We start from the raw sequence: 22,078 nt of genomic DNA on the forward strand, positions 1-22,078 counted from the left end.
CAACAATTGTTTACAATTCACTGTATCACAATTCCAGTGGGTCAGAAATGTACATACACTAAGTTTAAACAGCTTGGAAAATTCCAGAAAATTATGTCATGGCTTTAGAAGCTTCTGATAGGCTAATTGACATCATTTGAGTCAATTGGAGGTGTACCTGTGGATGTATTTCAAGGCCTACCTTCAAACTCAGTGCCTCTTTGCTTGACATCATGGGAAAATCAAAATAAATCAGCCAAGACCTCAGAAAAATAAATGTATACCTATATATATATAGTCTGGTTCATCCTTGGGAGCAATTTCCAAACACCTGAAGGTCCCACGTTCATCTGTACAAACAATAGTACGCAAGTATAAACACCATGGAACCACGCAGCCGTCATACAGCTCAGGAAGGAAGAGATGAGGTGAACGTACTTTGGTGCGAAAAGTGCAAATCAATCCCAGAACAATAGCAAAGGACCTTGTGAAGATGCTGGAGGAAACTGGTACAAAAGTATCTATATCCACAGTAAAACAAGTCCTATATCGACATAACCTAAAAGGCCACTCAGCAAGGAAGAAGCCACTGCTTCAAAACCACCATAAACAAGCCAGACTACAGTTTGCAACTGCACATGGGGACAAAGATTGTACTTTTTGGAGAAATGTCCTCTGGTCTGATGAAACTGTTTGGCCATAATGACCATCGTCATGTTTGGAGGAAAAACGGGGAGGCTTGCAAGCTGAAGAACACCATCCCAACCGTGAAGAACGGGGGTGGCAGCATCATGTTGTGGGGGTGCTTTGCTGCAGGAGGGACTGGTGCACTTCAAAAAATAGATGGCAACATGAGGGAGGGAAATGATGAGGATATATTGAAGCAACATCTCAAGACCTCAGTCAGGAAGTTAAAGCTTGGTTGCAAATGGGTCTTCCAAATGGACAATGACCCCAAGCATACTTCCAAAGTTGTGGCAAAATGGCTTAAGGACAACAAAGTCAAGGTATTGGAGTGGCCTTCAGAAAGCCCTGACCTCAATTCTATAGAAAATTTGTGGGCAGAACTGAAAAAGCGTGCGCGAGCAAGGAGGCCTACAAACCTGACTCAGTTACACCAGCTCTGTCAGGAGGGATGGGCCAAAATGCACCCAACTTATTGTGGGAAGCTTGTGGAAGGCTACCTGAAACGTTTGACCAAAGGTAAACTATTTAAAGGCAATGATACCAAATACTAATTGAGTGTATGTAAACTTCTGACCCACTGGGAATGTGATGAATAAAATAAAAGCTGAACTAAATCAATCTCTCTATTATTATTCTGACATTTCACATTCTTAAAATAAAGTGGTGATCCTAACTGACTTAAGACAGGGAATTTTTACTGGGATTAAATGTCAGGAATTGTGAAAAACTGAGTTTAAATGTATTTAGCTAAGGTGTATGTAAACTTCCGACATCAACTGTATATGCACACACACTATAATGGACTGTGCTGTGTGACCTGCATCATCAGCCAACATGTCAGTAGAGGTCTCAGGGTCTCATTCCTCAGACAGAGCTGCTCTCATATTCTTGTCCCTATACACACACACACACACACACACACACACACACACACACGCTTTACCTTCTCCTTCATCTTCTCTATCTTCTTGACTGAGGAGCGTCGGACATGTTTCTCCTCCGTCTTGATGCTGGCCAGTGTGTCAGGTGACCTGGGAGTCTGTCTGTCGTCCTGGCGACCAGAGCGCCCCATCTGCTTCTCCTCCTGTTTCTCTGCATCCTTCAGTTTGTTCTCAGAGTTGATACTGTCTGTGTTGTACATGTGGTATGTCTTCATCACCTACACAGGGGGACAGGAGGAGCAGTGAGAGAGAGAGCGAGAGAGAGGGTTGTGTGTGTGTGTGTTTGTGTCTGTGTGTGTCATACACTGTCCAGCCGTGCTTCTCAAGGGTGTGTGTGTCATACAATGTCACACCGCTGGACAGTGGATTGTTAGGAATGAGAGGCCTGGTGCGCTGGCATACCACTGGCTGACAGGGGATTCCACACACACATACATGTGCATCAGGGTTTCTGTTAGCCGGTAATAGCCGTCTTTTGGCCGATAATTTTAAAAAGACGATTAATAAAATTGCCGCTGGCCAATTGTCCTGGAGTAGAAGAAAAATCACATAGCGAAATAATGCTTTTTAGTCTTTTCATTGATGGAAATACCAATCGATGGAAATATATTTAACTGGTCATGCTTATCGTTCTATAGGTTCATTTGCATAATTTAGTGGAATTAAATTGCCGCATTTGTACAGTATATTTGTTACATACATGAGTCTGTGGATTGAACACCTTTGACATTGACCTTATTTTTCACACGCGTACAGAATACAGATACAGAACTTTTGAGTGGAAAGTCTGTCAGTGTGACAGCTGCTGCTACAGCATCTCAAACACTCTTCATCAGGCAGGCTTCATCAGGCAGGCTTCATCAGGCAGGCTTCATCAGGCAGGCTTCATCAGGCAGTCTTCATCAGGCAGTCTTCATCAGGCAGTCTTCATCAGGCAGGCTTCATCAGGCAGGCTTCATCAGTCACGTACCACTTTGCAATGAGCTGGAGGCAGTATGCATTTTGAAAACCTATACTTCATTGTTTGAAACCCTGAAAGTCTTAATACATATTATGAGGCATGTCTTAGCTTGTTTCAAAGTAGCCTAGACAAAATCAGACCATATCCTTGAAGGCAATTCTTTTTTAGCAACTTTCTTTCATTGTCCAGTAGCCAAAGGCACAATCCTAGTCATATTAGTAACCCATGTTAGTTGTTGCATATTATATCCCCACTCTTCAACTTTCTAATGGATATTTCCATCTCTGTCACATGACACTGCATGTGTGGTGCCCTTTTGACAAAGGTCTTTACCTGTTAATTCAAATCAAATCCAATTTTATTTGTCAAAAAAAGAAATATAAAAATACCCCCCCAAAAAAGAATAAGAAATAAAAGTAAGAAATAATTAAAGAGCAGCAGTAACTGCATTATGGAACGAACATTCTCACGTAGCCTCCTGCCTTGTACACATCGCTACGCTTACAATGGGAAGAAATAAGAGTTTATCAACATTTTAAAATAAACGTTCTGATCTGTTGCATCAGACTCATTGCTTTTTTACATTTAAAAAAAATGTAGCCCTGGTATGAGAGACTGTTTGGAATAGCCTACTTCTTCCTCCACAATCTAAGCTTGATGCCCTCAATCTCACTGTCACGCTCGTCTGAAGAAGAGGACCAAGGTGCAGCGTCGTGAGCGTACATTTTCTTTTATTATTGTAAATGTCGCCAACAAAACAAGAAACGAAGAAACAACCGTGAAGCTTACAGGGCTATAGTGCCACTAACAAAGATAACTACCCACAAACACCAAAGGAAAAAAGGCTGCCTAAGGATGATTCCCAATCAGAGACAAGGATAGATAGCTGTCCCTGACTGAGAACCATACCCTGCCAAAACATAGAAATACAAAACATAGAAATAAAGAAACTAGAATGCCCACCCTAGTCAGGGCGTGACACTCACACAAATTATCAATGAACCTACAACCCTGAATCCGTAAACACGGGATATCATCCGAACCAACTTGCCCTCCAAATACACCTCTGCTGTTTTCAACCAAGATCTCAGCGATCACTGCCTCATTGCCTGCATCCGTAATGGGTCTGCGGTCAAACAACCACCCCTCATCCCTGTCAAACGCTCCCTAAAACACTTCAGCGAGCAGGCCTTCATAATCGACCTGGCCCGGGTATCCTGGAAGGATATTGACCTCATCCCGTCCGTAGAGGATGCCTGGTTATTCTTTAAAAGTGCCTTCCTCACCATCTTAAATAAGCACACCCCATTCAAGAAAATTAGAACCAGGAACAGATATAGCCCTTGGTTCTCTCCAGACCTGACTGCCCTTAACCAGCACAAAAACATCCTGTGGCGTTCTGCATTCGCATCGAACAGCCCCCGTGATATGCAAGTTTTCAGGGTAGTTAGGAACAAATATACACAAAGCTAAGGCTAGCTAAGCTAAGGCTAGCTTTTCAAGCAGAAATTTGCATCCTGTAGCACAAACTCAAAAAAAGTTTTGGGACACTGTAAAGTCAATGGAGAAGAAGATCACCTCCTCCCAGCTGCCCACTACACTGAGGCTAGGAAACACTGTTATCCCCGATAAAACCACAATAATAAAATTTGATTTGATTTGAGAATTGAGAATTTCAATAAGCATTTTTCTACGGCTGGCCATACTTTCCACCTGGCTACCCCTACCCCGGTCAACAGCCCTGCGTTTCCCACAGCAACTCGCCCAAACCTCCCCCACTTCTCCTTCACCCAAATCCAGACAGCTGTTGTTCTGAAAGAGCTGCAAAATCTGGACCCCGACAAATCCGCCGGGCTAGACAATCTGGATCCTCCTCTTTCTAAAACTATCTGCCGAAATTGTTGCAACCCCTATTACTAGCCTGTTCAACCTCTCTTTCGTATCGTCTGAGATTCCCATAGATTGGAAAGTTGCCGAGGTCATGCCCCTCTTCAAAGGGAGAGACACTCTAGACTCAAACTGCTACAGACCTAAATCTATTCTACCCTGCCTTTCTAAGGTCTTTGAAAGCCAAGTTAACAAACAGATTACCGACCATTTCGAATCTCACCGTACCTTCTCCGCTATGCAATCTGGTTTCAGAGCTGGTCATGGGTGCATCTCAGCCATGCTCAAGGTCCTAAATGATATCATAACCACCATAGATAAGAGACATTACTGTGCAGCCGTATTCATCGACCAGGCAAAGGCTTTCGACTCTGTCAATCACAACATTCTTATTGGCAGACTCGACAGCCTTGGTTTTTCAAATGATTTCCTCGCCTGGTTCACCAACTACTTCTCCGATAGAGTTCAGAATGTCAAATCGGAGGACCTGTTTTCCGGACCTCTGGCAGTCTCTATGGGGGTGCCACAGGGTTCAATTCTCGGGCCGACTCTCTTCTCTGTATACATCAATGATGTCACTCTCGCTGCTGGTGATTCATTGATCCACCTCTACGCAGATGACACCATTCTGTATACTTCTGGCCCTTCTTTGGACATTGTGTTAACTAACCTCCAGATGAGCTTCAATGCCATACAACTCTCCTTCCATGGCCTCCAACTGCTCTTAAATGCAAGTAAAACTAAATGCATGCTCTTCAACCGATTGCTGCCCGCACCTACCTGCTCATCCAGCATCACTACTCTCGACGGTTCTGACTTACATACCCTCGTAAAACTGACCATCCTACCGATCCTCGACTTCGGCGATGTCATTTACAAAATAGCCTCCAACACTCTACTCAACAAATTGGATGCAGTCTATCACAGTGCCATCCGTTTTGTCACCAAAGCCCCATATACTACCCACCACTGCGACCTGTATGCTCTCGTTGGCTAGCCCTCGCTTCATACTCGTCGCCAAACCCACTGGCTCCAGGTCATCTACAAGTCTCTGCTAGTTAAAGCCCCGCCTTATCTCAGCTCACTGGACACCATAGCAGCACCCACCCGTAGCACGCAATCCAGCAGGTATATCTCATTGGTCACCCCCAAAGCCAATTCTTCCTTTGGCCGCCTCTCCTTCCAGTTCTCTTCTGCCAATGACTGGAACAAACTGCAAAAATCTCTGAAGCTGGAGACTCTTACTAGCTTACTAGCCTCACTAGCTTTAAGCACCAGCTGTCAGAGCAGCTCACAGATCACTGCAACTGTACATAGCTCATCTGTAAATAGCCCATCCAATCTACCTCATCCTCATACTGTATTTATTTATTTATCATGCTCCTTTGCACCCCAGTATCTCTACTTGCACATTCATCTTCTGCACATCCTACCATTCAAGTGTTTAATTGCTTTATTGTAATTACTTCGCCACCATGGCCTATTTATTGCCTCACCTCTCTTATCCTACCTCATTTGCACATGCTGTATATATATTTTTCTACTGTATTATTGATTTTATGTTTGTTTATTCCATGTGTAACTCTGTGTTGTTGTTGTATGTGTCGAACTGCTTTGCTTTATCTTGGCCAGGTCGCAGTTGCAAATGAGAACTTGTCCTCAACTAGCCTACCTGGTTAAATAAAGGTGAAATAAATAAAATACATAAATAAAAAAGCTGACCAATAGAATAGCTAAACTGTCCTACTATGGGAGATAGTAGACTGACATAGGTTAGTGATTTTTCTGTTTGTTACTCGTCTTGTCGGCCGAGGAAAAGTAAATGTGGACAGTTAGTCTAGCATCTTCAACATCAGAATTCATTAAGAAGTATCAAATCAAATTTTATTAGTCACATGCGCCCGAATACAACAGTTGTAGACCTTACAGTGAAATGCTTACTTACGAGCCCCTAACCAACAGTGCAGTTTCAAAAAAATACGGAAAAGAATAAGAGATAAAAGTAAGAAGTAAATAAAGAGCAGTTACAAAAAATAACAATATATACAGGGGGGTGCCGGTACAGAGTCAATGTGCGGGGGCACGGCCAGTTGAGGTGGTATGTACATGTAGGCAGAGTTATCAAAATGACCACACATAGATGACAACAGAGAGTGGCAGTTGTGTGGAGAGGGGAGGGGGGTTAATGCAAAAAGTCTGGGTTGCCATTTGACTAGATGTTCAGCAGTCTTATGGCTTGGGGGTAAAAGCTGTTTAGAAGCCTCTCGGACCTAGACTTGGCGCTCCGGTATCGCTTGCCATGCGGTAGCAGAGAGAACAGTCTATGACTAGTGTGGCTGGAGTCTTTGACAAGTCTTAGGGCCTTCCTCTGACACCACCTGGTATAGAGGTCCTGGATGGCAGGAAGCTTGGCCTCAGTGATCTACTGGGCAATTCGCAATACCCTCTGTAGTGCCTTGTGGTCAGAAGCCGAGCAGTTGCCATACAGGCAGTGATGCAACCAGTCAGGATGCTCTCAATGGTGCAACTGTAGAAACTTTTGAGGATCTGAGGACCCTTGAAGCTCTCAACCTGCTCCACTGCAGCCCCGTCGATGAGAATGGGGGCGTGCTCGGTCCTCTTTTTCTGTAGTCTACAATCATCTCCTTGTCTTGATCACGTTGAGGGAGAGGTTGTTGTCCTGGCACCACACGGCCAGGTCTCTGACCTCCTCCCTATAGGCTGTCTAGTTATTGTCGGTGATCAGGCCAACCACTGTTGTGTCATCGGCAAATTTAATGATGGTGTTGGAGTCGTGCCTGGCCGTGCAGTCATGAGTGAACAGGGAGTACAGGAGGGGGCTGAGCACACACCCCCGAGGGGCCCCTGTGTTGAGGATCAGCATGGCGGATGTGTTGTTACCTACCCTTACCACCTGGTGGTGGCCAGTCAGGAAGTCCAGGATCCAGTTGCAGAGGGATGTGTTTAGTCCCTGGGTCTTTAGCTTAATGATGAGCTTTGAGGGCACTATGGTGTTGAACGCTGAGCTGAAGTCAATGAATAGCATTCTCACATAGGTGTTCCTTTTGTCCAGGTATGAAAGAGCAGTGTGGAGTGCAATAGAGACTGCATCATCTGTGGATCTGTTGGGGTGGATGATGGTGTTGATGTGAGCCATGACCAGTGTTTCAAAGCATTTCATGGCTACAGATGTGAGTGCTACGGGCCGGTAAACATTTAGGCAGGTTACCTTAGTGTTCTTGGGCACATGCACTATGGTGGTCTGCTTAAAACATGTTGGCATTACAGACTCGGACAGGGAGAGGTTAAAAATGTCAGTGAAGACACTTGCCAGTTGGTCAGCGCATGCTCGCAGCACATGTCATGGTAATCCATCTGGCCCTGCGGCCTAGTGAATGTTTACCTGTTTAAAGGTCTTACTCACATTGGCTGCGGAGAGTGTAATCACACTGTCTTCCGGTACAGCTGGTGCTCTCATGCATGTTTCCGTGTTATTTGCCTCGAAGCGAGCATATAAGTTATTCAGCTCATCTGGTAGGCTTGTGTAACTGGGAAGCTCTCGGCTGTGCTTCCCTTTGTAGTATGTAATGGTTTGCAAGCCCTGCCACATCCCACTAGCGTCAGAGCCGGTGTAGTAGGACTCGATCTTAGTCCTGTATTGATGCTTTGCCTGTTTGATGGTTCGTCGGAGGGCATAGCAGGATTTCTTATAAGCTTCGGGTTAGAGTCCAGCTCCTTGAAAGCGGCAGCTCTAACCTAATCGCACCCTAATCAGGTTACACACCTAACGCATATGGTTCAGTAAGTTTATCAAATGTCCGGTAAATTAAAATGCTGTCGGTCAAATGTCCGGTAAATTAAAATGCTGCCGGTCAAATGTCCGGTAAATTAAAATGCTGCCGGTCAAATGTCCGGTAAATTAAAATGCTGTCGGTCAAATGTCCGGTAAATTAAAATGCTGCCGGTCAAATGTCCGGTAAATGAAAATGCTGCCGGTCAAATGTACGGTATATTAAAATGCTGCCGGTCAAATGTCCGGTAAATTAAAATACTGTCGGTCAAATGTCCGGTAAATTAAAATGCTGCCGGTCAAATGTCCGGTATATTAAAATGCTGCCGGTCAAATGTCCGGCGCCACATTTTCCTAACGGAAACCCTGACGTGCATACACACACACACACACACACTTTTCTTCACTTTGTCTCTGTCTCTGTGTTTCTCTCACACACACAATTCTGCCAGGGAATGCCACACACTTGTGTCAGTGTGTGCAGTGTCAGTACTAACACTGACCACTTAAAGGGGAAACATGGGCGGACGATCCCATGAGTTTCCCTCTTTAAACTATCAGACTGCTGCTTCACAAGGGTGTGTGTGTGTGTGTGTGTGTGTGTGTGTGTGTGTGTGTGTGTGTGTGTGTGTGTGTGTGTGTGTGTGTGGCCAGAGCTAAGCAAGGCTCAGATTCAGATTCACTAATCTCTTGAAAAAGGATCACTTAAAGGGGCAATCTGTAGTTGCTCCATTCATTTTTGGACTTGTAAATGAATGATATGTACCCATTGATTCATGAAGAATGTAACTTAGAAATTAATGATATGTACCCATTGATTCTTGCAGAATATGACTTATAAATGCCTCATGAGCTTAGTTCAACAGTCACACCCCACCAGAACCCAAAATATTTGATTGTTTTACTACAATGTTGGTTAATACAGTAAATGTAAACAAACACCATATAGTGTTAAAACATGGTTAAAGCTATATGTTGATATCATGGATAGTCAGTCGTTGCATTCATAGCTCTATCCATTAATCTGAGAGTTGTTACATTTCTCCTGCCCTGTCCTTCAGATTTTAACTGAAACAGAGGCGGGGATCCGCGTGGTTTTTGTGATTGTTTCAACTGCTGAATGCCGCTTTAAAGCTGAGGTGTTTAGGAGTTGAGGTGATGTATAGATATGATTATCTGCACAGCACCAAACACATCCTGTCTGTTAGACTCTGTGGAGTACTGAGGCAGACATTGAGCCCAGTCCTCTCTCCATACTGTGTGTGTGCCGGTCTATTTCTGTCTAGTGGAGTGTCTCACTGTGTAATTACACTATTAGTCTGCTGCTACTTGTCTTGACATAGTTATGTGGTTCCTCTGCTGCCCCTAAACAGAGAACAACCTCCCTCCCAGCAGGGAATCTCCCTGGGACTATGTCCTCCTCCACAAACACAGTTAAAACACATGCTGACTATCAAACGGCTATGTTGACTTGCCTACACATACAACACCAGTCTCATTGTGGTGAAGAGTGTGTGTGTGTGTGTGTGTGTGTGTGTGTGTGACGAGTCAGTCTTACCGCGTAGAGCTCGTTCAGAACCTTCATCAGATCCTCCTGAAGCTGGACACCAACCTCCTTACTCTGCAGAGACAGAGACACAGAAAAGACGTCCATCCTCTGTAATGATAGACAGAACCTCATCATTAACAATATGAATCCACCTGAAATCCAACCAGCCCCTCACTGTCATCCATCTTTCAATCCATCCATCAAATCAAATTGTATTTGTCACATGCGCCAAATACAACAGCTATAGACTTTACTGTGAAATTCTTACGTACAAGCCCATAACCAAAAACGCAGTTCAAGAAATAGAGTTAAGAAAATGTTTACTAAATAAACTAAAGTCAAAAATAAAAGACAAAAAAAAGACAATAAAATAACAATAACGGGGCTATATACAGGGGGTACCGGTACCGAGTCAATGTGTGGGGGTACAGGTTAGGTCAATTTGTACATGTAGGTGTAACGTCTGCTTCCAGCTCACACTCTCAAACACGTAGATCCCCTGAACGCTGCTCACTCTCCAGCTCACACTCTCAAACACGTAGATCCCCTGAACGCTGCTCACTCTCCAGCTCACACTCTCAAACACGTAGATCCCCTGAACGCTGCTCACTCTCCAGATCCCAATCACATTAATTCTGATCACCTGTTCACACACCTGTATGTCATTATCACACACTATATAGTTCAGTTCTTTGCACCCCATCATTGTGTCATGATGTGGCCCTTTCTGGGTGTAGATCGTGGCTTCCCCCTCTCTCACTCTCTCCTACACACAGGTTCTGTTATCTCAGGTCGTAAATTCCTGGCAGAGACTCTCTTCCTCTTTTCATGCAGAGAGAGAGAGAGACAACAGAGTGAACAAAGTATTTCACGTGGTCGAACTCCTAAATCCTCAAAATGGGAAAATGAAACTAGATGTCCACTTGTGAGAATGTGGGAAGGGTCAGTGGACACTTAAGGGTCAGTTATGTTGAGTGTGTTTCATTTGGTGACCTCAGAGGACAGGAAACACACATAACTATATCTCTGAATGTGTATTTTTCTCAATTATGAGGTTTGCATCTATTTCTTGTATAAAATGAATGAGTAAAGATGAAACTATTTGTGAAATGATGTAATGTGATGTTAAACATTTAATGTGAGAGTTTTGTATTCCCTTTAAAGTTTAACTAAGTCATTGACCCGCCCACGTGAGCACATGTATATAATTATAGACTGTGTAATGAATCCATTTTGTCTTTCCCGCTCTCTCTCAGTCCACACCCCCTTCCCTTTGTCCACCAAGTCGTCATATCGGTTTAGCCCACTAGGGAATCTTCCTGTCATTTGTTACTAACCAATATCTCCTTTTGCTTGTTTATGCAGTTCTCTGATCATTTAGTTAGTTAGTAAATAATGATTAAGCCAATTGGTGTATGGATTATTTATAGTAAAGGCTGGGTTTGTGCAGATAAGCAACAATTTACGACGTTCAAATGAGACTGAGGTGAGGTAAAGAGTTATAAGAGTTATATTCGGAAAAGTATAACTTCGTAATCTGAAGATATTCCGTGGTGCCCCGACTTCCTAGTTAATTAAATTTACATTAGTGTAATCACGTAATAATAATTACAGAGAATTGATTTGATAAAATAACAGTCTTCACCTTTAATGATGCCAAAGACACGACAATTGTGAGGTATTGTTTGTTTTGTGACACACCTCTATTCGGAGCTCTGTTTTTCCCATAATTTAATTCTCGCGTGTATGATAGTTTTGGCCTGCCTCACTAATGACACCTTTTGACTATTCCCTGCCTGTACTTTAGCCTGTCAGATTTCCTGTTGTCTGATCTCCCGGAAGACGTTACTATCCTTTTCCCTGCCTGTACTGTTGCCTTTTTGGACCCCCTGTGTATGACCTTCTGCCTGCCCCTGGACCCAGCTACCTGCCTCCTTCTGTGGTCCTCTGTCTCCCATTGTGTTTATTACAGTAGGTAGGGGTAAAGTGACTATGCATAGATAATAAACAGAGAGTAGCAGCAGTGTAAAAACAAAGGTGTGGGAGGGTTGACAACGTAAATAGTCCAGTTGGCCATGTGATTAATTGTTCAACAGTCTTATGGTTTGGGGGTAGAAGCTGTTAAGAAGCCTTTTTTGTCCTACACTTGGCGCTCCGGTACCGCTTGCCATGCAGTAGCAGAGAGAACAGTCTATGACTAGGGTGGCTGGAGTCTTTGACAATTTTTTGGGCCTTTCTCTGACAAAGAGAGGAGGGGTATAGTTAACCTAATCACATCTTTTTACTTGTGTTTTATATTGTATGACAACATATTTTAGATGTTTCTGCATATGTACACAAGATGTTGAAATAAACCTAAGCCTAACGTGAAAAGAGCTATGGAGAGAGGAAGATATAATAGAATAGAAGTTTCCTGTCAGTCTGTACAGCTGTGTCGGCTGTTTCACACCTCACCTCACCTCACCTCACCTCAGGTCCATTTGGACCGTTAGGAACATTCCCCCTCATTAGTGCACTAAATATTCTCTTTCTGTTTCTCTCTCTCTCCCTCCCCCCCTCTCTCTCTCTGTTTTCTCTCTCTGTTTTCTCTCTCCCTCTGTCTCGCTCTCTCTCTGTTTTCTCTTTCTATATCTGTCTCCCTCTCTCTCTGTCTCACTCTCTGTCACGCCCTGACCATAGTTTGCTTTGTATGTTTCTATGTTTTGTTTGGTCAGGGTGTGATCTGAGTGGGCATTCTATGTTGTATGCCTAGTTTGTCTATTTCTATGTGTTTGGCCTGATATGGTTCTCAAACAGATGCAGGTGTTTGTCGTTGTCTCTGATTGGGACCCATATTTAGGTAGCCTGTTTTGTCATTGTGGGTTGTGGGTGATTGTCTATGTGTAGTGTTTTGTGTCAGCACTATTATTCGATAGCTTCACATTCGTTGTTTGTTATTTTTGTATAGATCGTTCAGTGTTCTCTTTTGAAATAAATATCAAGATGAACACTTACCACGCTGCATATTGGTCCTCCGATCCTTCCAACAGAAAGAGCGTGACACTCTCTTTCTGTCTCTGCCTCTATCTCCCTCACTCTCTCTCTCTCTCTCTCTGTGTCTCACTTGCTCTCTGTCTCGCTCTCTGTCTGTCTCTCTCCCTTCCTGTTTTCTCTCTCCCTCTCTGAATGGAACACAGATGTGCAGCCTCCTCGGACAACATCACACACACTGAGCAGCACATCACATCATTCTGCACTACTTACCACAGCCCCACTCTGTGTGCGCACGTGACTGTGTGTGAGTGCTCGTGTGTGTGCAAGTATGAGTGTGTGTATGAGTGCTTTAGACTTGTAGCCTCTGGCTCATGTCACTGACTGGAAATGTTTTAATTTAACTAATTATCTAGTTAATTAGCCATTGTAGTTTTGCTGAAGAACACACCATTCTGTGTGTGTGGAGTTCAAACCGACGCTATCATCAGACTGATAATTAATGTTTTGACGAGACAGTCCAGATTGACTCACTCCTGTCCTCTCAGTCAGACCCAGAGATGCTGAACCAACACCCCTGACCGTGACAGAGATGCTGAACCGACACCCCTGACCGTGAGAGATGCTGAACCGACACCCCTGACCGTGACAGAGATGCTGAATCGACACCCCTGACCGTGACAGAGATGCTGAACCGACACCCCTGACCGTGACAGAGATGCTGAACCGACACCCCTGACCGTGACAGAGATCATACAACCATAGAGAACAGTTACAATTAACAGTAGAGGGTCAGAATAAACTGGAATCTCTTGAGTAAGGTTGCACAATTCTGGTATCTTTCTCAAATGACCAAGATTTTCCAGAGAACCCGGTTGGAAGATCCCTGGAATCAGCAGGTGAATACTCCAGCAAGGATTTCTGTAAAACCTGGGAATCTGGGGAAAGTTCCTGAAATATTGAATCCCTACTTGAGTCATCTCTTTCTCTCGGGAGTTACCTAGCTCTCTAGGGTCGTGTTCCAAATGGCACCCTATTCCTTATGTAGTGTGCTACTTTTGATAGGTCCTGGTCTGAAGTAGTGCACTTCATAGGGGGCATGGTACTATTTGGGACAGAAGTAGCTATCTCTCTTCCAGAAGAAAGGTTGGAGATGAGTAATCCCATAGGTTTATCTGTACAGACACATTCAGAAACATTCCCTCACACACACCGGCAGAGAGGTGAAAGGTGGGAAGAGTTTGGAGGGATGTTTGGATAAGAGTGGCCTTGAGACCTCAACTGTCATATCAACATCCCAAATACAGGGCTAATGGGGAGGGGGAGGCAGAGAGGCAGGGAGGGCGAGAGAGAGATTCTCATTTGGGGAAAATACCGTCCTCTCCTAGACTCCTCTCCTTTCTCCTCTGTGACCCGAAAGCCGATAAGTGGTTGAGAGTGTAAATCGTTAGTAGGAGAACGGAAGTGTTCTTCCCTCCACCTTAGTATCCTCCCTGAGTCCTTCATGGAAGTGTTCTTCCCTCCACCTTAGTATCCTCCCTGAGTCCTTCATGGAAGTGTTCTTCCCTCCACCTTAGTATCCTCCCTGAGTCCTTCATGGAAGTGTTCTTCCCTCCACCTTAGTATCCTCCCTGAGTCCTTCATGGAAGAGTTTTAACATCTGCCACACCCCTCTTTGAATCAGCTGTTGTTTTGTCAGAGAAGAAAAGCATTCACACGTTTAAAACGTTATGCTACTTGTAATTTGATCTAAATGTGTGCCACAACTAACAAAATACATTTTGACCAATTTAAACATATATTTGGGGATTCGTCATATGCCTGGAGAGTCTCATTTCATACAAGCGCATTTGTTTCCACATTTCCTCTCCTCGATTAACTTTGATCTTTTTCAAAATAAAACAAATCATTTGTTGGGTGCGTATATTTGTCCTACTTCACAAATGTACATGTGTGTATTAATATGCACTTTAAGTGTGAATTGGAAATGTGTTTTGCATATCCCTACTCCCCCTGAGACACCCTTGGAGAGTGAGGTCACAGCCAGGGTCTGCCATTATCAACAGCGACCCTGGGGCAATTAGGGTTCAGTGCCTTGGTCACGGGCACATCGGCAGAGTTTTCACCTTGCCGGCTCGGGGAATTCAAACTAGCGACTGTTTAGTTACTGGCCCAACGCCCTAACGGCTAAGCTACCTGCCGCCCAAAAGGAGGCGAGGACAGGGGCGTTAACAAAACCAATTGAGAATCTCCCAGGGAGGGAGATAACGGTGGGTAAATTGTCAGAGATGTTTGTTTTTGGGACAGAGAGAGATAGAGAGAGACAGAGATAGAATGTGCTGACATAGCAGTGGGTCAAACCCATGAGGCAGCGGCCTAGACCGTTAAGCCACGCTAGACCACAGGTGTGTTATGTTATGTGTGGCTGTGGTGTGTGTTGTGGTATGCATTTGTGTTTGACATGCATGTGCACGTGTGCTCCCGTGTGTGTTACCTTTTTGAAGAGTCGTCCGGAGTCCTCGCTGACCTGGGCGAAGCGCGGTATAATGTTATTGAGGTAGAGGTCAGACAGGGTAGCGTGGTCTCGGCTCTCCCTCTTCACCTGACTCAACAACAGGTTCCAACAGTTAACTGGAGACAGCACACTCTGCTCCTTCCTACACACACAGGGAGAGAGTGAGAGAGTGAGAGTGAGACTGAGACAGACAGACAGACAGACAGACAGACAGACAGACAGAGAATTTAGTACACCACAAACACTATATTACATCAGTACGCAGTGTTCAGCACCTGTTAAGCAGGGCATAATGCATCAAAAGTCACTCCTCTCAGCAAAACAACCAAAGTTAGAAGTAAGGAACAAACAGGAAAATGAGAGACGAGAGAGGGAGAGAGAGACACTTTATTGAAATATGACTGACGGCTCGTGTACACTAGATTGCCGCGGGCCACTTAGGCCTCCCAGAGTGACTTGCTTGTGGCCGTGCTGCAAGCATATTTCAACATATAACATTCAGCATGTTTGATTGTGCGTCAAGAATTCAGCACAGTTTGTATGAAGGTCTGGTTAGGGGGGCAGCCCGACACCGGTACACTTATGACAACATCCAGCTCAAAGTGCAGGGCGCGAAATTCAAAAGATATATTTTTTTTAATATTTAACTTTCACACATCAACAAGTCCAAGACACCAGATGAAAGGTGCACATCTTGTGAATCAAGCCAACATGTCCGATTTTTTAAATGTTTTACAGGGAAGACAAAATATGTAAATCTATTAGCTAACCACGTTAGCAAAAGACACAACTTTTCTAACTCCATCAATTTGCTATCACAAATTCGACCAAATAAAGATATAAATAGCCACTAACCAAGAAACAAATTCATCAGATGACAGTCTGATAACATATTTATTGTATAGCATATGTTTTGTTCAAAAAATTTGCATATTTCATGTATAAACCATAGTTTACATTTCAGCTACAATCAGAAATTGCACCGAAAGCAGCCATAATATTTACAGACACCAACGTCAAATAGCTAATTACTCATCATAAAACATTTCTGAAAAATACATAGTCTGCAGCAATTGAAAGACAGGCATCTTGTGATTCCAAACAATATTTCCGATTTATTAAATGTTTTACAGCGAAAACAAAATGTATCGCTATATTAGCGTAGCTACAATAGACAGAAACAATTGGGCGCCCACCGCCAGTTCACATGCACGACAGATATATGAAATAACATCATAAAATGGGTCTTACTTTTGCTGATCTTTCATCAGAATGTTGAAGAACGTGTCCTCTGTCCAGATGAGTCGTTGTTTGGATTCAGAATGGCAAATTTCCCTCTTCAATTAGCATTGGCACTAGCCGAGTGGCACAAATTTCTCCAACGTAAACACAGTCAGAGGACGGAACACGGCAAAACTCCCGAAAAAAGTTTCAATAATCTGATTAAACTATATTGAAAAAACATACATTACGATGATATGGTCACATGTATCAAAAAAAATTTGAGCCGGAGATGTTAGTCATTCGTTACGGCAGCAAAACAGAAGTTAATCCCACTTCCTTCAGAGTACCGGAAGTGGACGGTCACGTCAAAGAAATAGTTTTTTTCCCACCACAGACCAAGATGAGCACAAACATTTCTTCTCTCACATCCTCTTTACACCAATAGGAAGGCGTATGGAGTGTAAGTAGACTCCTAAGTGTCAAGACCATGTATAGGCATCAAGTTGAAAAGAGCATCGATTTCTGACATTTCACTTCCTGGTCAGGAAAAGTGCTGCAGAAGGACTTCTGTTTCACTCAGAGAAATAATTCCAACTGTTTTAGAAACTAGAAAGTGTTTTCTATCCAAAAAGAATAATAATATCCATATTGTACGAGCAAGATTTGAGTAGGAGGCCGTTTGAAATGGGCACGATTTCACTGGCTACTCAACACTTTGCCTTGCAGCCATAAGAAGTTAAATGGGTAAACAGTTTAATCCATTCTCCATTTCATGAATTTATTCACAGGTATATAGTAATATGCTCTAAAACGCTCTGTAAATATTTCCTTAACTCTATTTTGTTAAAAATGCATTGTTGGTTAAGGGCTTGTAAGTAAGCATTTCACTGTAAGGTTGTTGTATTCGGTAACGCTGTTGTATTTGGCGCATGTGACAAATAACATTTGATTTGATTTGACTGGAGGCTGTGGGGGGAGTCACTGTGCCTGGAGGCTGTGGGGGGTCACGGTGCCTGGAGGCTTTGGGGGGTCACTGTGCCTGGAGGCTGTGGGGGGTCACGGTGCCTGGAGGCTGTGGGGGTCATAGTTTAGGTGGTGGTTAGCTGTGAAATGGAGAGAGTGATTACACTCCTTAAACCAGAACTGAACATTTCCAGAACTCAAAACATGACTTGGACAATCACTGTCTGTCTGTCTGTCTGCCTGCCTGCCTGTCCGTCTGTCTTCCCACATGGTTACACAACCTTGTGTGTTTCCTCTATTGACGTACCATGTGACATCCTTCACCCTCTACCCTGACGGAACCATCATTACCTCTGACCCTAACACATCACATGCTCACCCACACACACCCATGAATTGTGCTTGGCTGCCTGGATGTTTCCTCTAGTTAAAGTCTTCCTCCAGTGGGTCATACATTCCTGCAGCATTAGAGACACGAAGCAAGCTGAGGTCCAATTCTCCTCCACATTCAGCTCCTTTAGTGTTGTTGCCTCTGTGCAACAGATACACAGAAACACACAGGGCATCTGTCTCCACGGAATCACCACACACACAAACACACGCACACACGCACAAAAATGGAAAATATGTGAGATTCCAGCGTGGCACCAGAGCTGAGCTGCAGCAGATGCAGTGGAGCTGTTAGAGACCCAGATGTTAGAGAGAGGGGGGGGGGGGGGGGGGGGTGAAAGAGAGAGAGGTGGGGTGAGAGAATGAGATTTTTTATGTTTATTTATTTTCCCTTTTGTACTTTAACTATTTGCACATCGTTACAACACTGTATATAGGAGCTGATTGTGGACTACAGGAAAAGGCGGTCCGGACAGAAACCCATTAACATCGACAGGGCTGTAGTGGAGCGGGTCGAGAGTTTCAAGTTCCTTGGTGTCCACATCACCAACATATCATGGTTCAAACATACCAAGAGAGTTGTGAAGAGGGCACGATACCTTTTCACCTTCAGGAGACTGAAAAGATTTGGCATGGGTCCCCAGATCCTTAAAAAATTCTACAGCTGCACCATCGAGAGCATCCTGACCGGTTGCATCAGACTGTAAGACACTACAGAGGCTAGTGCGTATGTATGGCCCAGTACATCACTGGGGCCAAGCTTCCTGACATCCAGGACCTATATACTAGGAGGTGTCAGATGAAGGCCCAAAAAATTGTCAAAGACTCCAGTCACCCTAGTCGTACACTGTTCTCTCTACTACCGCACGGCAAGCAGTACTGGAGCGCCAAGTCTAGGTCCAAAATCTCCTTAACAGCTTCTACGCCTGAGCCATAAGACTGCTGAGCAATGAATCAAATGGAGAAAGAGAGAGAGAGATGGGGGGAGGAGAAAGAGAATTGAATGTGTCATTGAACCAATTGCACTTTATGGCAGCGAGGTGTGGGGTCCACTTGCAAAACAAGATCTCACCAAATGGGACACCCCATTGAAACCCTGCATGCAGAGGTATGTAAGATTCTCCTACATGTCTAGAGGAAAACTACAAACAATGCATGCAGGGCAGAATTAGGCCGATATCCACTAATAATAAAAACTAAAAAAAGAGCAATTTAGTTTCAGGAAACATCTAAAATACAGTGACCCCCTCTCATATCATTACCAAGCCCTGCAATGCCAAGAGCTGAGCAAAGAAAAGAGTCCCCTCATCCAGCTGGTCCTGGGGCTGAGTTCACAAACCCGTTCTACTAACACACTGAAGTCTCAGGACCAGAACATCCAATCAATCAGAATAAAACAAATTACAACACAGTCAAAACAAAACTACATTACTTATTGGGAATGTCACAACCTCTGCCGAAGTCGAATGTCACAACCTCCGCCGGTGCTCGGCGGGCGACGTCGCAGGTCGTCTAGCCATCGCCGATCCATTTTCCATTTGTCTTGTCTTGTTTTCCCACACACCTGGTTCTCATTTCCCTCATTATGTGTTGTGTATTTAACCCTCTGTTTCCCACATGTCTTTGTGTGGTATTGTTTATTCTGTTTCATGTTATGCGCACGTTAGTCTGTTAGAGAGGTCGACCGATTAATCGGAATGGCCGATTAATTAGGGCCGATTTCAAGTTTTCATAACAATCGGAAATCGGTATTTTTTGACACCGATGTGGCCGATTATTATTTTTTATTTTTTAAATACGCCTGTATTTATCCTTTAGTTAACTAGGCAAGTCAGTTAAGAACACATTCTTATTTTCAATGACGGCCTAGGAACGGTGGGTTAACTGCCTTGTACAGGGGCAGAATGACAGATTTTTACCTTGTTAGCTCGGGGATTCAATCTTGCAACCTTACAGTTAACTAGTCCAACGCTCTAACCACCTGCCTCACGAGGAGCCTGCCTGTTACGAATGCAGTAAGAAGTCAAGGTAAGTTGCTAGCTAGCATTAAACTTATCTTATAAAAAACAATCAATCAATCATAATCACTAGTTAACTACACATGGTTGATGATATTACTAGTTTATCTAGCGTGTCCTGCCTTGCATATAATCGATGTGGTGCGTATTCGCAAAAAAGGACTGTCTTGCTCCAATGTGTACCTAACCATAAACATCAATGCCTTTCTTAAAATCAATACACAAGTATATATTTTTAAACCTGCATATTTAGTTAAAATTGCCTGCTAACCTGGCTCGTTGCGAACTCTGTGAAGACTATTTCTTCCTAACAAAGACAGCCAACTTCGCCAAATGGGGGATGATTTAACAAAAGCGCATTTGCGAAAAAAGCACAGTTGCACGACTGTACCTAAACACAGAAGTATATATTTTTAAACCTGCATATTTTGCTAAAAGAAATCCAGGTTAGCAGGCAATATTAACCAGGTGAAATTGTGTCACTTCTCTTGCGTTCATTGCACGCAGAGTCAGGGTATATGCAACAGTTTGGGCCTCCTAATTTGCCAGAATTTTACGTAATTATGACATAACATTGAAGGTTGTGCAATGTAACAGGAATATTTAGACTTATGGATGCCACCCGCTAGATAAAATACGGAACGGTTCCGTATTTCACTGAAAGAATAAACGTCTTGTTTTCGAGATGATAGTTTCCGGATTCGACCATATTAATGACCTAAGGCTCGTATTTCTGTGTGTTATTATGTTATAACTAAGTCTATGATTTGATAGAGCAGTCTGACTGAGCGATGGTAGGCACCAGCAGGCTCGTAAGCATTCATTCAAACAGCACTTTCCTGCGTTTTGCCAGAAGCTCTTCGCTGTGCTTCAAGCCTATCAACTCCCGAGATTAGGCTGGTGTAACCGATGTGAAATGGCTAGCTAGTTAGCGGGGTGCGCGCTAATAGCGTTTCAAACGTCACTCGCTCTTAGACTTGGAGTGGTTGTTCCCCTTGCTCTGCATGGGTAACGCTGCTTTGAGGGTGGCTGTTGTCGATGTGTTCCTGGTTCGAGCCCAGGTAGGAGCGAGGAGAGGGATGGAAGCTATACTGTTACACTGGCAATACTAAAGTGCCCATAAGAACATCCAATAGTCAAAGGTATATGAAATACAAATCGTATAGAGAGAAATTGTCCTATAATTCCTATAATAACTACAACCTAAAACTTTTTACCTGGGAATATTGAAGACTCATGTTAAAAGGAACCACCAGCTTTCATATGTTCTCATCTTCTGAGCAAGGAACTTAAACCTTAGCTTTCTTACATGGCACATATTGCACTTTTACTTTCTTCTCCAACACTTTGTTTTTGCATTATTTAAACCAAATTGAACATGTTTCACTTTATTTGAGGCTAAATTGATTTTATTGATGTATTATATTAAGTTAAAATAAGTGTTCATTCAGTATTGTTGTAATTGTCATTATTACAAATGAATGTAAAAAGAATCGGCCGATTAATCGGTATCTGCATTTTTTGGTCCTCCAATAATCAGTATCGGTATCGGCGTTGAAAAATCATAATCGGTCGACCTCTAGTCTGTTGCGTTGGGTTATGTTAACCCGTATTGTTATTTCGTGTTCACTTTGACATGTGCTTTTGGTTCGCCTAAATAAAAGTCTCCGTTAGCTACCCAATATCTGCTCTCCTGCACCTGACTCCCTTACAGCTATTTACGCGAACCTAAAAGGGAAACACAAGAACAAAGCAAAATGCAGTGCTATCTGGCCCTAAATCGACAGTGGCTAACTGTTTGACCATGGTTACTGATCAAAACCTTAGAAAAACCTTGACAAAGTACAGGCTCAGTGAGCACAGCCTTGCAATTGAGAAGGGTAGACACAGGAAAACCTGGCTCCCTGTAGAGGAAAGGCTGTGCAACCACTGCACCACAGCAGAACCTGAGACAGAGCTGTACTTCCTGACAAAATGTCAAAAATATAAAACAATTAGTGTCATTTCCCCAAATTTGAAACCCTTATTCAAGGTTTCAAAGACCTCTCTGATGAGATTAGGCTACCCGTCCTGTTGGGGGAGGACGCAGAGAGCTGTGGGTTGGCAGCGCACTACATTGCTGCCTGCCATAAGTTGAGGGACAGTGTCTGACAGACCAATCAACCTGCACATGTCCTCTACTGTATGCTTATTGTTATTGTTAA

At 43.6% G+C, this 22,078-nt stretch overlaps 1 protein-coding gene across 3 annotated transcripts in view; it reads right to left on the reverse strand.

The window, feature by feature from the left end:
- LOC129851149 (SLIT-ROBO Rho GTPase-activating protein 2-like) overlaps positions 1 to 22,078 on the reverse strand; it is a 178,622-nt gene that overhangs the window by 35,712 nt on the left and 120,832 nt on the right. For 2 of the 3 annotated variants that reach the window (XM_055917478.1, XM_055917477.1), the window contains exons 4-6: positions 15,259 to 15,421; positions 9,804 to 9,902; positions 1,610 to 1,825 (exon numbers count right to left, since the gene is read on the reverse strand). In XM_055917478.1, coding sequence (XP_055773453.1) covers positions 1,610 to 1,825; positions 9,804 to 9,902; positions 15,259 to 15,421 — 478 coding nt within the window. The remainder of the gene's footprint in view (positions 1 to 1,609; positions 1,826 to 9,803; positions 9,903 to 15,258; positions 15,422 to 22,078) is intronic. The other variant, XM_055917479.1, reaches the window with a different exon arrangement.

The sequence above is a fragment of the Salvelinus fontinalis genome, chromosome 3 (genome assembly GCF_029448725.1).
Source record: "Salvelinus fontinalis isolate EN_2023a chromosome 3, ASM2944872v1, whole genome shotgun sequence".
Lineage (NCBI taxonomy): Eukaryota > Metazoa > Chordata > Actinopteri > Salmoniformes > Salmonidae > Salvelinus > Salvelinus fontinalis.